Source organism: Nipponia nippon, unplaced genomic scaffold, assembly GCF_047370975.1.
Source record: "Nipponia nippon isolate SJK-2023a ecotype South Korea unplaced genomic scaffold, ASM4737097v1 scaffold_4, whole genome shotgun sequence".
In the NCBI taxonomy this organism is placed as follows: domain Eukaryota; kingdom Metazoa; phylum Chordata; class Aves; order Pelecaniformes; family Threskiornithidae; genus Nipponia; species Nipponia nippon.
In genome coordinates this window covers 115,689,089-115,705,881 of record NW_028262358.1, presented here as the reverse complement: position 1 = coordinate 115,705,881, position 16,793 = coordinate 115,689,089, and the positions used below count along the sequence as shown (strand labels likewise).

Genomic DNA, 16,793 nt, shown 5'->3' with positions numbered 1-16,793 from the left:
GGGCTTGCAGGATAAAACACACAAGCTAACAATTCAAAAAATTTAATTGTTAAAGGAATCCACTCGTTTTGTACACTTGGCATTTGTAATCATCCAAATGCTTTAGAAATTATATTTAAAAATTTTTGAAGATTGATTCAAAACTATGATGATTATTATTCTTTTTTTTTAGAATTGAAAAATCCAACATATTTTGTAGAGCTTTGCAATATAATTACACAAAATATTATACCAGTAGCTGGTATGCCAAGGACATTATAACGACATCTGTGCTTGCTTCATGCCCTGCACATAACAGATACAAACAATTGCAAGAAAAATCGGTGGACAGAAGTTCAGTTATCGTGTTCACTGCACATGAGAGTGAGATTTCAGATATGTCTATACAGTAATGTTAAGTTAGACTATAACACTAAATAGCACAGGTGAACACAGGACACAGCATCAGTAAGGGCTAAAAATGAGCCTATAAACTCCGCAAGACTGCTGGATTGGCCTGCGGTTGATATTTTGTGATGTGTCCCCACTGATAATAATTTGCTGTAGTTCGACTGCAGTTGGTGTGGGACAACCTAGCTATGCTACACTTGCTTCTTCAAAGTGCTGTGTTTGCATATTTTTTCTGTAAGTCATGGAGTTTCATATCCAGTGCTTTACTTCGTTTACTTTCATGTCCTCTGCTTAGACATGGGTATTATATAAGGATTTATAGGGCCAGAAGTATGCCTTGGCCTCCGCAATTGGTAAGAATAAACAAGCTGTAAATCTAATGCAAGACTTATCAACTTCTTGGCAATTGGGAGTGGATGACATCAGTCCCATTTACACTAAGGCCAGTTGTCAGATGAGCTGTATAATTTTATATGATAGTGGAAAATTGTCCTGGAGGCCAGATGTGTCTTCCAAGCTGTCAGCTGGGCAGGCTTTGTTTCATGCATTAGTATTCGTAACTCCGTTTTACGTTACAAATAATAGTATTTACATTCAATTCCTCTGAGCAACTATCTTGTCTCACTTTGTGTTTGTGAGCACCAGATAAAATTCCAAAGCGATATGAGCGATTTCCTTAAAATAGGACATACCAGCATGTCCTATTGACTGCACATTTTTATTTTAAATATAGATGTACTTGTTGATATGGAACGAGTAATGATACTGTTTTAATTATTGGGGCAGTAGAACTTTGCGACTAATGCAGAGAACTGTTATGAAAAGAACTACATTTAATCTTTTGGATGGTATTTTAAAATTATTTTTATTCTGAATAGAATAGAATAGAATAGAATAGAATAGAATAGAACAGAACAGAACAGAACAGAACAGAATAGAATAGAATAGAATAGAATAGAATAGAATAGAATAGAATAGAATAGAATAGAATAGAATAGAATAGAATAGAATAGAATAGAATAATTTCAGTTGGAAGGGACCTACAACAATCCTCTAGTGCAACTGCCTGGCCACAGGCATTTTCTAAATTACCTTTAGCTATCTTATTCAGCTCTAAGATGCTTACAGGGGTTCAGCTAGCTTTGCTTTATAGTTGTCTTACGTATGTGCTTCTAAGTTGGCATCAGTCAAAAAGCTGGATGCCCAGTGCTCCTCACTCTTGCATGTCCATGTAACTCCAATAACGTGATGTGACAATAACCCATGGCTGGGTCTATTTCTCTACATTTCCAGATAGCCTCTCTGAGAAGAGGGGAATGCGCTAAACCTGACGAGACACAGGTTTGAGAACTTGGCTTCATCATGATCCTCCTTTGACATTGAACAAATTGCTTATATTTCAGTGTTTGTGCTGTGGATAATTGCACTCTGGAGTGGTTAGCTGCTATGAAAGAGGGGGGGATGCCCTGGGAGACATGGCACTTCCATTCCTCCCGTGTCAAGCAGGCGAGTTTTTTAGACACATGACAGACTGTCTTCTGTACATCTCCCACATTCCCCTTTTCTGTTGATCAGCTACAGAGCAGCTTTGGTATGGAAAATATTTATTTTGCAGCTGGGTCCAACCTAGCCTGGAGTCCGTGCTGCAGAGCCAGGCTGCTCCTGAAACCCCCCGCACCCCTGCTGTGGGCACAAATCCAGGCCTGATCCTTCCCCCTGCCCTCTGCACTGCCCAGCGTCCGAGAGCTTTGTACCGGTAGCCATGGGGCTTGCTTACCCTCTCTAACTCCCTGAATCAAGGCAGCATCCATCAGTGTACGCGAGTGGCGGAGCAGAGCCGTCTGCGGGTGCCAGCAGCACCTTCCGAAGGAGCGGGAACGGCCACAGCCGCCAGCTGTCTCAGGGAACAGCAGCGCCTGGGGCAGGTCTGGGGTTAGAATCATAGAACAGAATCATAGAATTGTTAAGGTTGGAAAAGACCCTTAAGATCATTGAGTCCAACCATTAACCTATCACTGCCAAGGCCACCACTAAACCATGTCCTCAAGCACCACATCTACCCGTCTTTTAAATACTTCCAGGGATGGAGACTCAACCACTTCCCTGGGCAGCCTGTTCCAATGCCTGACTGCCCTTTTGGTGAAAAAGTTTTTCCTAGTATCCAACCCAAACTTCCCCTGGTGCAGCTTGAGCCCATTTCCTCTTGTCCTATCCCTTGTTACTTGGGAGAAGAGACCGACCCCCACCTCGCTACAGCCTCCTTTCAGGTAGTTGTAGAGAGCAATAAGGTCTCCCCCCTCAGCCTCCTCTTCTCCAGGCTAAACAACCCGAGGTTGGACAACTCTGAGGGTGTGTTGGTATAAGTTATATTAAAACCACTGTGTGCAAACACTGTGGGATTCGCAAGCTTTCAGATTGTCCTTCACGTACAAGCAGAGCGACCTTTATGAATGAATTACCAGTGCTTTCTACCCAAGCTGAGTATGACCCCTCATGTGCTGCCCGCCACTGTGCCGGGGCGGGAAAACCCCTAGCCCACCTCCCCGCTCGGGGGGCCCATCCTCCGGCGTCGCTGCCGGCAGGCGGGCGGGCGGGCGGGCGGGCGGGGAGGCCGCCACCGCGCCTCACGGCCTCCAACCCCTCAGCCGGCGCCTCCGTGGGCGGCGCCAGCGCTTGGCTCCGCCCCAAAGGGGCGGGAGCGCCTGCCCCTGGCGCCAGCGGGCGGGCGGCAGCCAATGAATCGTGTCTTTCTTCTCCCGGAAGTAGAGGAGCGCACCCCCGCCCCGGGACGAACTTCCGGCGGCGGTTGCCAGGGTGACGCGGTTGCCAGGGAGGCCGCGCCGGGCCCGTGGCGCCGCGCCGCCCTGAGGAGCGGTGTGGGCCGGCGCCCCTCGCCCGCCCGCCCCTCCACGATGTTCATCTACCTGTGCAAGAAGGTGCTTCGGGGCACGGAGGGAAGCCGGGGCGGCGGGGGCCCTCGGGGCTCCCTCCCGCTGCGTGCGGCTCTGCTGGCGCTGGTGGTGCGGCCGTGGGCTTGGTCCCTGCCCGGAGTGCTGCCCTGCTCTGTCCTGCCCGCCGCCTCTCGGCCTGGGCTCGGGGCTTGGGGTTTCTTTGGTCTTCAGCTGTCTCCTAACCAACTGCGCCCCCGGGAGGGTTTGGACGTGGCTCTTCAGCTGGAGACCAGCTCCTGGCAAAGCCCCGTGCGCTGCGTGATCCCGCTCGCCTCTTTTGGCGCTCATGGCGCCTTCTCTGCACACCTTTGAAGATGTCCTGTTACTGTTTACTGCATATGTTAGATATCCCTTTTCTCAACTGTTGTGTTGCACAGTTTCACTAGTGCTTGTAATTCTAGTTGTCCTCTGTCTCTTTTTGCATGTACTGATCTGTTGATAGAAGTAAGTTTATCTTGTGTGCTATCATAGGTGTCTTTGAGGTGTTCAAATAGAGCATTTTAAAACATGGTTCTTAGAACTATGTGGAGATACAAAATATTTCTTTTTCAGATTGCAATTCCTGGTAATGTTCGATTAAGATGTATTTCCTGGAATAAGGATCAAGGTTTCATAGCCTGTGGTGGAGAGGATGGATTACTGAAAGTTTTAAAATTAGAAACACAGACAGGTAAATGAGACTTTTTTTTTTTTTAGGAACAAAATGCACCACGCTGTAGAATTCTGAAAGCATAACTCCTTCCACAAGTTACTTGACAATATTGCATATGTTTTAAATCTGTACATAGATATTTATGTATTTGCATAAACATGAAATGTGCTGTCACTTTCTTTGGAATACTGTTTTCTTCCAGCTTGTCGTACATGGCACACATGTAATTTGTCTATCTGTTATATCTGCCGAAGTTTTCTTCAGTGCTGCTTTCTTTTCAGGACATATGTTTCATTCTTGTTCTTTTTGTACAGGCTTCCAGTTTATTTTGGAACTTATTTCATTGTTTCTTGATTTTGTTTGAATGTTCTCTGCCATCTTTATTATTTTAGGGAGAAAGCTGTGCATTTTTTTTTAAATAAATATGTTCCAAGAAAAGTGAATTTTTCTGAATGTAAAGAAATGTGATAGCCATGTTTTTTGTTGTTGTTGTGGGGTTTTGTTTGTTTTGTTGTTTTTTTTTTTTTTTCCTGAAAAACTGCTAGACAATAAAGAGTATATGAATTTGGATGACAGATGTGAATAGCAAACACATTGCACCGAGGGGTGGAAAATTCATCCTGCAGTTACAATTTACATACTTTTAGGTGAAGTAATTTTATCTATGTAAATAGTGATCAGAGCTGCACTATTGATAGAGACACAGTGTATGCTTTATTAGGTTTATTTTATAGCTATTTTTGTTGTTTTAGATGAAGCAAAAATAAAGGGACTTGCAGCTCCAAGCAATCTTTCTGTGAATCAAACTCTTGAAGGTCATAGTGGTAAGTGTCTTCGGACATTTAATGTACTTTTGATTAGAATAAAAAAAAAAAAATCACAAGATTTCATGAAGTTGATAGAGTAATTTTGCTATAACTTTTTATTATAAGCCTGAAATAAAGATTATCAGTATTCAACTCAGGTATGTAACAGCTTGGCTATCTATTTTTACCAAGTTATCTGATGAAAGACCTGCAGTTAATCTTTCATGATCTGTGAGTGAATTACTGGGTTGAGAATCAAACTGATCTAGCCTTACCTCAATTCTGGCCGATACGGTCTGTGTGATGCAGAACGCATGCTGCACAAACCAAGCTCTGCTCTCCCTGTTATGATTTAAAGTTTGCTTATGGATTTTGCAAGGTTAAGTCTTTGACATTACAGCCTAACTTGTGTTTTGTGTTACATCAGGTTTTGCTTTTTCAAAATTATTTGGTCCCCATTCATTATCGTGAGAAGGAAGTATTGATTTCTATTTAAGTGAATGATACTATCTTATGTGTTCTATTACAGAGGGATTTTTTTTTCTTTTTTGAAATTGTGCAGTGCTGCTGGTATAGGACTTGTTATCTCTGACTTTAGCCTGGTTAATCTGGAAGTGCTAATCAGTTGCGTGGGGCTGGAATGTGCTTTTAGGTATTTACATTTGCTCCCATACGTTTGTTCACATGCTGCCTTGGTAGAAGACAGACAAAGAATGCTTTATAGCAGAAGAGAAAAGCTAAATTGAGGGGCAGTTGATGCTGGAATTGCTAAGTTAAAGAAACAATTATGTTCTACTGTGGTTTAAAAAAAAACAAAACACCAAACAAAAAAAACCCAACAATTTTCTTTTACACTGCATATATAAAGTTTTAACCTCTGTACGATAAGCTAAAATGAGAAATGAGTCTAAAAACCTTCTTAAGCATTTTTTCTAGCGACACACATGTGGATAAGCCTGGTTTTTTTGATAGTGTCTATGAGATTTGCTTATGTGTTATGGCAGCTTTACATTATCTTCTGAAGAAATAGAAGTTAGTTCAGTAAACCTGATCTCTGTCTTAAATGTATCTTTATTTTCTCTTTATTGACAAACTGCAGAATGTGTACATATGTAGACTGCAGTATAGTATACAGATGAAGTTTAGAGAGGTTAGAAAACAGGTTAGGGAACAATAGTGTGTGAATGTGAAAATTGAATGTAGGGAAATTAGGCAGGGAGGAATTAAACTCTCACGTGATAAATGCTACATGGTCATCATCTGTGGACAACGGGATATGAAGAGAATGCTAAAATCCTTATTTAAAGAAATGGTCTTTTTTATGAGGATTTGCAGTAGAAACCTGCCAACAGTTAGGTTATTTTAGGGGCCTGCTTAAATATGATAAAAAAATGAATTGTGAGGAATTGATACTGTTACCTTAAAAAATCCCTGACATTCAGGATATCTTTGATTGCATCTGTTGATAAAGTTCATGACTGAAATGCTGAAAAATGGAAAGGATACAGAGGAAACAGATGACTAGCAGTGAGGCCACGAAAGAGTGTGATGCCTGAAGCGGCCAAGTTCATATCCAGTGTTGAACTGATGAAATAAGATGCTGCTTAGGAACAGTTTGAAAATGTTTCAAGTCAAGTCAAATATTTATGAGTAGGATCCCATGTGAGACTTGAGGGTCTGAAGGAATTGTGTCTAGTGTGCTCTTTTTGGTAATCGAGAGGGGGATTTTATTTTAAAAGTGCAGCAGTACCTAGGATCAAACTATTAGTTTGGAAAAAAAAGCGCAAAACTTCTTGTGACAGTCAAGTTTTCTCAGCCTCCCAGACTAACATGTCAGAGGCAGCCAGAAACCGCAAAACTATGATTTGGGTTTTGCATATTGAAGCAATATTCTGAGCAGACTTTGGAGAGGATGTTACTCAAGTGGGTGAATACAGAAGCAAAAGGAGCCATTTAGCAGAATTTTGAAAGAGGAAATGAGAAAGAATGCCTAAATGAGAAAGAATGCCTAAAACTAAATCAAAGTCAGCAATGCAAATTTCTGAAAGCCTCCAGGTTGATTAAGTTGGATGTGGTGGTTTTTATTAACTTCTTTATATGGTGTAAATAAAAAATTTGTATAATTTTCTAGGTTCTGTGCAAGTGGTGACATGGAATGAACAGTATCAAAAACTGACTACCAGTGATCAAAATGGACTCATCATTGTGTGGATGCTGTATAAAGGTATTCTACAGGGCAAATTTGAGATGGGATAATATTCCATGTTGTGAGAAATCTTTTTTCTTGTCTTTTTTTTCCCGGCAATTTTTACAATCCTTTTTCAGACTTTTTATTTTTTATCTTGCAGACTGTAAAGCTCAAAATAGTTTTAAAACAATTTCCAAGTTTTTATTGTAATACTTGTCTACACTTTTCGTAGTGTAGTCGTGTATAAAAAGGCATTTGTCCTGTAGAGCTACCTTAGGAGAAGAACTGGTAAGTTCTGATAGAACTGATAGTTCTTAGCCATATGCTTGGTAAACTGCTGTAAACTTCTTATTTTCTTATCTCTGTTACTTTATTCCCTTGGAGGAAAATAGTATATCGAACAAAAAAAAGAAGCAGTGCTTCTTTGTGTAGGTTCTGTTCTGGGTGTCATTGTAATATTTAAATAGTTCCGCGAAGTACATCAAGCACAGACATACTGGTAGAACTACAAGAACTTAGCAACCCTGCTTAGAACATCAATTAAATACTTTCATAAAAACAATCTTTAGAAATGTTTAATTAAGGCAGTGAACTAATATGACTAACCAGTGTATTGCTGTAATTGGCTTTTATTGTTCTTGACCTTTTCACACATACATGTACTTCTCTGGTACACCTAAGTTCATTTGAAAGCCAGCAAACCTCTCAATCAAATTAACCACTTTCCAACACATGTGGGAAGGAAAAAGAAAATAAAGGGTTTTCTTTTTCTCTTGGGATTTTTGTTTAATGAAAAATGGAAAAAAAAATCTCAGCTCAGCTTCTCATTTCAGGAATAAAGAATATAACTTGATTAGTCTTTCTGCCTGATATGTGGTGGCTACTGTCACATAAATCATCTCTTAGTTTTGGAAAAAAACCAGTAAAATTCCTTAATACATGTTCCTATCAAAGATGGTTGCTCCCTCCATTTATGGTTCCTTGTGTACTCTTGCAGCTCTGAAGTTAGGTAAGCACAGATCTCTTCCTGTAGAGCCCCTCTTGGACTTTTGCTCCCCTCTCCAATTCCTCATTTGTCAGGTTCTTTTTGGGAATAAGTAGCTCACATCTGAACACTGTGTTTTGCAATAATTATGTCTGTGTAGTCTGGGGGACCCTATAGCATAGTCTTGCTAGACTTTTACAGAAAGGACAGAACAACTTTGGTTTTAATTCCTTTCCAAAATTCATTGCTTCTGTATCATTTTGTTGTATATTATATTGCAGAGTCATATGTAACCTACTATCTCATGTTTACTTATAAGCAGACCATTCTCAGATTTCTCCATTTCATTGAACACTTAATTTGATTGTTTGGTAACTTTTATAAACTTTTTGTGTGTCTGTATTATGTTTTGTTTTGTTTGTTTTTTTAACAACTTCAGGAATTCATATGGCTAAGAAATGTCATTATCATCCTATTTGCACACCTTTTTAATTGAGAGTAATTTTACTCTTTGAATTCAGTGATTAGCGTGTATCTTGAATCCACTAGAGGATTACCAAATCAGAAGTATAACTCAGTTTTTCATTCACTGCTAATAGGTGCTTGGTATGAAGAGATGATTAACAATAGAAATAAATCTGTTGTTCGAAGTATGAGCTGGAATGCTGACGGACAAAAGATTTGTATTGTATATGAAGATGGAGCTGTGATTGTTGGATCAGTGGATGGTAAAATTTAAGCTCTACTAATTGTAGCTTTTGTTTTCAGTATTAGGTACATAATGGCTCTGTTTCTCCAGATAAATACAATTAATAGTTACTTTCGAATTGTTGCATTGACTTTCTTTAGCTGTTTCAATTTTTACATTGGTAACTTGCATCCTGTTTTTGATTTTGTGGCATGTTTATTAAGTACAATCAATGTTCTGTTACAGGTAATCGCATTTGGGGAAAAGACTTGAAAGGTACCCACCTGTGCCACGTGGCCTGGTCCTCCGATAGCAAAGTTTTACTCTTTGGAATGGCAAATGGAGAGATTCACATTTATGACAATCAGGGAAATTTTATTGTAAGTTCATGGTGGTATAATAAAGGCATTAACTTCAACAGGCATGAAAACTTACTTCCTCTTAATTTATGTTTGTTTGTTTGTTTAGTTGGTGGACTTCAGTACTGAGAACTGGACAAGGTCTTGTGCACAAAGTTTTTATTCAAGATTTATGCAGCTGTGGCTTTCTAATATAAATATGTCTTTCTCGGTAGCTAAATGAATATCACATCAACTAATGACTTTTTGCCTTGCAATAGTTATTGAAAACGTAAAAATATGTATGGTGATACTAATTAAATTAAATGAAGCTCATGTTAAAAGTACTAGCATGCTTTTGGAATAACACAGTAGTTTATTTTCCTATTGCTCCTGTCATTCTTTATTACATAAGGAATGCCACGTGCTTCAGAGAAAACCTGGTAATAAGTGGAAAAATTAAAGGAAGTAACTATAATATTGCTGCATTCCTACAACTTAGGTTTACTTATTTTTCTACTTATTTGGAATATTTGACTATGACTATGACGAAACGCTAAACAGAAAAACACTGGCTTTGAAAAGAGCAATGTATTTGGAACTATGTTCTTGACTTTTAGATGCCTATTATGGTGAGTTTTTCCCTCCTTCCCTTTTCTTCTCTTCCCTAAGAAAGTATCTGTTACCCTTTCCATTTTCTTTTCTTTAACCCTCCACTGTATCTTTCTTTCTTCCCACTGTGTGAGTCATGGTGTTTCTAGCACGTGCTGTAAATTACTGAAATTCTTTTAAATAAGTTGTTGTTGCTCCCCCTGCCCCCGCCCCTCCCTGACCTTTTATCAACAGTGTGTGTGGTTGTGTGCACTCTCTCTTCCTCCCTCTCTCCTCCTCTCTCCCTCCCTCCTTTCCATAAGTTACCTGCTAGCCCTCCTTGAAGTGATGCAGGTGCACTCTTATCTTTCAGAAAAAGCCTTTACCTGTGTTACCAGATGTACAGGGCTAATTATTACAAAAGTAAACTTATCTTAATTGGTGTTCTAATTTGGACACTTATTTTTTCCAATTATTTTTATATATTATTCAAGCGAATTTTATCAAGAAAAAGCTGACAAAAGGTTTCTTTTAAAAAAAACAAAAGTCTTGTGGCCAGGAATGGTTTGAAATTATTTTTATTTTTTGCAAAGTTCCAGTGGGGCTCCTTGTGTGTGTGTGTGTCTTTCTCTGTGCTGGTTTTTTTTTTTTTCCTTTTTTTTTTTCTTTTTTTCCTTTGTTTTTAAGTTACTTTTCAAAGAATGAAAATGCCAACATTAAAATACTTCTTTGTAGTTAAAATGTATGTCTTCATATGTCTGATCTGGCTTTGAATAAGGAAGTTTTTCAAACTCTTAAAATTTTGTGAATGTGAAAATTTTTCTTGGGACAGGAAAAAGAATTGCATAGACATCTGGTCTTTTGCAAGGTATCAGTAGAGATATAAGTTCTTCTTCTAAATAGCATGTTGTATATGACTTTAAATAATTAACCATTCTTGTCTAGGTGAAAATGAAACTGAGTTGTTTGGTGAACTTAACTGGAGCATTCAGTATTGCTGGAATACATTGGTATCATGGTACAGAAGGCTACATCGAACCAGACTGTCCTTGTCTTGCTGTCTGTTATGACAATGGAAGATGCCAGATAATGAGAGATGAGAATGACCACAGTAGGTACAAAATGTGGGGTGCTAAATGCTGAGCTACTCTTGACCCGAAACCTGTGTTTATATTCTTAATGTTTATTTCCTAAAAACTAGATCCTGTTTTGATTGACACTGGTATGAATGTAGTATGTATTCAGTGGAACCACTGTGGAAGCGTATTGGCGGTGGCAGGCTCCCTAAAAGCAACTTCTCAAGATAAAGATGTAAACATTGTGCAGTTCTATACCCCGTTTGGTGAGGTAAAAATATTCAATATAATTATAGAACTTAAATTTTTTTTTTATCTTAGTATGTTTTGTCTGTGTGGTCATTACTGGTGGAATTTGGATGCCAAAATGCAGGTGTTTAGTGCTCTAAGGTATCTAGGACACCCACCTGGATCTGGAAGGATGACACAGGACCAGGTACCCTTTTAGAACAGCAAGCTAGTGGCCAGCGTGAAAATCCGAGTGCATCTCGTAAAACACTAAATGATGGGATATGTGTAGTGCCTAACTTTGAACACCTAATTCAGATACCTGAGTTCAGGCTGTAGTCAATAAGTGGCTTGGAACACTTAGGCAGCAGTTAAGATGCTCACTTAACATCTGTGTATGAAATCTGGAAGTACTTGTCTTTCTCCACTGGCTGTGTAAGAGACCTAGGCATCTCTATATTAGGAATTCAAAATACGGCAGTGAATGCTCCCCTCTATTTTCATGGAATCAGTAAAACTGAGAAAATGGCATCTGGTATCAGTAAAAGCAATGGCTCAGAAACCTCAGAAAAGGTAAACTGTTTCTAATCTTCATTTGTCTGTTGGGGATATTGCTTTGTAAATGTAAAAAAGACAGGAAGTACAGAAAACAAGATGTTCAACAGTTGAGAGACAGCTTTCATATATGTTTTTGTTCATGGTGCTACTCTTGCCTTGCAAGGTAATTTCAGGTAATTTCACTTTCCCTCCTAGTAATATATGTGGAAATCAGTAAGTTAGTGTTAGGTATCAGAGAGTGAGGATAGAGCTGCGAGCTGTGCTGTGAAAGGGGTTAAGATCCTACATCATCTGTAGGGGTTTCCTTAGTTGAAAGTATTAAAGGGAACCAAAGGTTTTCTCAATAATGTTACATCTCTGGTTGCTGATGTCCTTCAGATTAACTGAAACAGGTGTTCCAGATTCTGTATCTAGTGTTGAGCAGTAAATTCTTTAGATTTTAGAATGGTTTTATACTAGTTCTGACATTCAGGTACAGACTTAACTTTTTGGAAGATGGTATCTTCTGTGAATAATATGTGACCAGTATTTGGACTTGGTATTTGCATTTGAGCAAAGGCATGAAATAGGTACTAAGTTGTGTAATTTCATTGAGAACAGTTTTAGGCACAAAGTTACGCCCTCAAAAAGAAACTTAGATCTAAGCATAAGTATCAGTGTTCTGCTCAGTAAAAAGTTGTATTTTTTTAAAGCCTAAGATTATTAAAAATCTTACAGTAAATAGTAGATTTATGTATCCTTTATTACATACATCTGTATTATTTTCAAACAAAAACCTTCCCACATAAAAGTGCTCTGTGGGACTAAGGTTATAGTTCTGAAAACATTTTTTTGAATTGTTTCCTTCATTCAACTTCAAATTGTAGAGTAAAATAAAGATATTAAAAAAAGATGGAAAGTATATTTCTTTGCTATCTCTTAAATTGTAAATGGATACATAACTGCCTTTCTTAGACTTTATTTGAAAGGGAATAGAGGAGGAGAATGTCCATTGCCTCACTGCAAATTGTGTACATCTGCAGCTGATTCATTGTATGCTCTTGACATAGATTAGCTATATGTTTTTATTTGTTTAAATTATCAGCTGTAGTTAAGGGTGTTGTACGTCAACTAACTCATACACTTCCAGCAAAAATGAAACTTCTGAGGCATGTCAGGTATCAATACTATTGTTGTGTTTATTTTCATAGCGACTGAAATTGTAAGTGATTCAAATTACCAACCAAAGGAAAAAATGTTTATACTGTCATTCTCCATCTATTATTTATTTTTTCTAAGTTTGAACTATCAGTGAATCCTGGTTTTTCTTTGTCTCTGACAAAAAAGAATTGAGGCAAAAGAACACTTTATGGTAATGCGTGTTAAGTATCTCCCCCTTTGTTTGCATGTGTATTGTAATTCGGGAGTCATTATGGGGTACTGTAAAGAAGATCTATGCTTGGTTTTTATCAACTATCAGAACCGTTGTTTATGTATTTTAGAGTGATTTTCCTATGATAACTTCAGAATCTTTTTCTTCCTTTGTTTTTAAAAAAGCATTTGCGCACACTGAAAGTTCCTGGCAAACAGATATCTGCCTTGTCTTGGGAGGGAAGTGGGCTGAAAATTGCACTAGCTGTTGATTCTTACATATATTTTGCAAACATTCGTCCAGATTACAAGGTATGTAGTAATGTGGCACTTAGCTGTATTAATAAGTTTCCTGTTATTTATTCTCTTTCTGAATGGATTGAAAAAGTAGATTTCTCTAATATATAAATCAGTGCTTAACACGATTACTGTTTGATCAACACTACTGACTTGAAGTTTTAGTGGAATGTGAGTGTCTGTCTTGATGATGGGATGACTTAGCCTTTGCTTTTATAATGAATTTGTGATTTTATTTTCATCATAAGGGAATGTATGCTTTGTTAATATTAACAGAATTGGGCACGATTCTAAATTTGGTAGTAATTGAAGCTGTCATATAGGTAAGGCTCCAGTGTTTTCACTGCTGTTTGGTTAAACTGAGTGGGCTAAGTGATACAATGGGAACTGTTTGAGCCTTACTTTTACTGTCATTTTTTTTGGTGGTGAGTTATTAGTTTGAACAGGAGAGTTGTGTAGAAACCTGAACAGTAGAAAAGAATGCAACCTGACAGGTGTACTTCCTACTTATATTTCAGTTCCCAATATACTTTTTACAAGTGTGTATTCAGCTAATTCTAAATAATGTTTTTACCTTGTCTGCCATATGGGGTTTTTGTTTTTCTGTTTGTTTTAAAGAGTTAGGACTATTTCACTTAAATTTACAGTTCAACAAACAATAGCGATTACTTTCCAGTATACACTAGTGCATACTTTTTTTTCCAGCACAGGATATGGTCTTTAATCATCAGTGTGTAACCACTGTGATGAAAGAGAGAGCGAGTGTAACGTGAGGAACATACTGCAGCTATATTGAAATGTGTTGTTCCACTCAGTTGTGAAAAATCATTGGTCAGGGGCTTATAAACACAAATCTGCCAGGAAGTAATCTCAAATAGTTTGTTGTAAATCTGCTGGAAAAGACTTTGGAAATTTGAGCTGGAAATTAGTCTTGCAGGAAATGCTACCTAATGTTTATTCTGGGAAATGTGTAACAGCTGGAACACAGGCCTCTTGCTTTTTTTTAAACTCATCAGTATCTATGAGACCATGTGTATTTCAAGATCTGGCACACTTTGCAAATTAATAATATTTTGAAACCTTAGTTTTAGAAACTGTATGTGTAAGCCTTTTTTTTTTTTTCTTTTTTTTTTGCTTTTGCATATTTAAAGTCGAAAAAGATGTGCTCACATTAATTTATTTCTGCAGCAAATAAACTCCTAACCCATTGGTAGCATACTCAAGTTTCACTGTTAAATATTTTTATGGTGAATGATATGTGTTGTCCTTCAGTAAATAATACAGATTACTACCACTGTGTTCTTTCTGATTGTATCAGTAACTCCCTTTCAGGAACTAGATATTCTAAAAGGTGACAGTAATTAAATGGTAGTGATTCAAAGTTGGCATTAACTTAGGCTGGATTGGAATTAATGACCCGGAGATGAAGTGTTAGTATCACATTAGCAATCTACTGTATTTTTCAGGTATTACCATAATTAGAGAACGGGGGTTCTAAATTAATAGGACAGTAAAAACTATGAATTGAGCTGATAATTTTTAAACTATTCATAGTTTACATGGTATCTTTTTAGAGTTGTAATACTAATTTAGAGTCTCTAGCTCTAGTTACGTTTCTTCTGGTGTAGATTACCTTGTTCAAATCTACATTGGATTTTACTTTATATCCTTTTCATCCAGCATCCTGGGGTCCTTTTCCACTTCTTGAAATCAGTTTTAGATTTGACAAACATGATCTACAGTTTACTGACTTGTTACCTCATAACGTACTCCTTTCATATAAATTTTGAATGTTCAGAGTAGTATAAATTCCAGTTTGCATCTCTGGGAAGGATCCTGTGGGTATTGCTCTCAGTTGTCAAAAACTACCTTTATTCCAATCCCTTTATTTTAGTTCCTGTATCCAAAATGAGCTTGATTTTCTCGAAAATCCAAGTAGGTCATATCAGTTGAGTCATCTTCATTTGCAAGCCTGTTGCCTCTCTGAAAGATAGTAAATAATAAATGAATGAGGTACAACTTCCAGGGCTAAAAACGTGACTGTCCAATGTGTTGTATTTATCCATATCCATCTAATTCCATTATTTATTATATCATTTTTTTTACATCTCCGCCTTGTGTGAAAGCTGGATTTACTGATTTGTGCTTGTGAGAATCATAACGCTTTTTACATCTGCCCACTCCTGTTCCTCTGGCTATACTCCACAGCATTGTGTTTAAATTCCTGTAGAACATTACTTGAGTGAAAACAATTGGGTTCTGACAATTTGTTACCATTCCTTTTATAGATCTATTCTAAAAGTTCTTTTGCTGATACTTTAGTTTATCGTCTCAGTTTCATTCCCTGAGTGTGGGAACCCTTCTGGCCAGCTCTCTAACAAGCTTTCCCTCTCTCTCTAGTAAATGCTGGTGCAGAGAATTCTATTAGTTTTCTACAATTGCATCATCATCCTTAAGTGGTTTGCTTTATATCTCGTTTGTTTGTCAGCTTCACCTCCTTTCTGAGATATTTTCTGATTCTGCTGTGTTAGAAAGGGTTTTCATTATTAATTTCTATAATTTAAATCAGTTGAATGCAATAAAATATATCTTCATGGCTTTTACAACATTTGGATATTCTATTTCTTCTTTTGCCTTTTTGCCCTTTCTCCTACTTATTACGTGAATACTTGTATTCTAGGGGGAAGGGAGGGTTTTTCTCATGTTACTAATATGGAAGAGGTGATGTGAGCTATTATAGTACTCTAATATAATTGCTTATTTTTGTCTGCTTCAGGAATTGCACTGTTTGAGGTGTTTATTGTATTTCCCTTGGGGAATGAACTTTGGATTTCCAAATCAATAGCTATAGATTGAGCATTTTCATGGCAAAACCCATCATCACAGTGGGTATTTTGGTGTACCTGCCGAACAAGGAGGAAACAAGGGGAAGTGAGATCTTGTCACATTTTGAGGTTGATCCTCCAATTCTGGTTACGATAGGTTATTCTGCATGATAGGAAGGCTTCTTTTGCCAGTTTAATACTATGCAAATAACTTACTACTGGAGCTGTGTTCACATACTTTTAATAAATCAATTCATCACTTGACAGGTAAAGAATATTGAATACTGGTTGTGTATATGTAATAAACACTTTCTTTCATAGCTGTGAACAATTTATTATTGAATTCTTGTAATTTCTGATAGGTCTTATCAAAATTGTCTCTCTTGGCAGTGGGGTTACTGCTCCAATACAGTTGTTTATGCATATACCCGACCTGATCGTCCAGAATACTGTGTAGTCTTTTGGGACACAAAAAACAATGAGAAGTATGTGAAATATGTCAAGAGCTTGATTTCCATAACAACTTATGGAGACTTCTGTGTTTTAGCAACTAAAGCAGATGAAAATCAACCTCAGGTAAAGTCTTTCTTTTAATTTTCACTTGAAAAGCTCTGTTCCACACGTCAGTGCTTTACAGACAGAATAAGATGAAATGTAAAATTCTGAATCTGTTTCAGAGCATGTTATTCAGTTGTCATTTGACAGAATGGCACTTGAATGGGATCAGTGTTTAAAAACGAAGAACCCCCAAAACCAACGAAGTAATGTGCAGAACTGATTAACTGCCTCTATATTTTAACTCCTTGTAGCCATTAGTAACTTAATGAAAACTGCAGCCTTCAAGATTAATGTTTCTTTAGAAATATTTAG

At 37.7% G+C, this 16,793-nt stretch overlaps 1 protein-coding gene across 3 annotated transcripts in view; it reads left to right on the top strand.

Moving 5' to 3' along the window:
- Window positions 1-3,222: 3,222 nt before the first annotated feature.
- The window catches only part of WDR35 (WD repeat domain 35), a 45,843-nt gene continuing 32,272 nt past the window's right edge, over window positions 3,223-16,793 (top strand). For 2 of the 3 annotated variants that reach the window (XM_009464207.2, XM_009464206.2), the window contains exons 1-10: window positions 3,231-3,326; window positions 3,894-4,011; window positions 4,746-4,817; window positions 6,931-7,023; window positions 8,572-8,700; window positions 8,907-9,040; window positions 10,535-10,700; window positions 10,791-10,936; window positions 12,988-13,113; window positions 16,314-16,499. In XM_009464207.2, the coding sequence (XP_009462482.1) occupies window positions 3,303-3,326; window positions 3,894-4,011; window positions 4,746-4,817; window positions 6,931-7,023; window positions 8,572-8,700; window positions 8,907-9,040; window positions 10,535-10,700; window positions 10,791-10,936; window positions 12,988-13,113; window positions 16,314-16,499 (1,194 nt within the window). In that variant the 5' untranslated portion in view covers window positions 3,231-3,302. Of the gene's footprint in view, window positions 3,682-3,893; window positions 4,012-4,745; window positions 4,818-6,930; window positions 7,024-8,571; window positions 8,701-8,906; window positions 9,041-10,534; window positions 10,701-10,790; window positions 10,937-12,987; window positions 13,114-16,313; window positions 16,500-16,793 lie in introns of all 3 variants that reach the window. The other variant, XM_087775959.1, reaches the window with a different exon arrangement.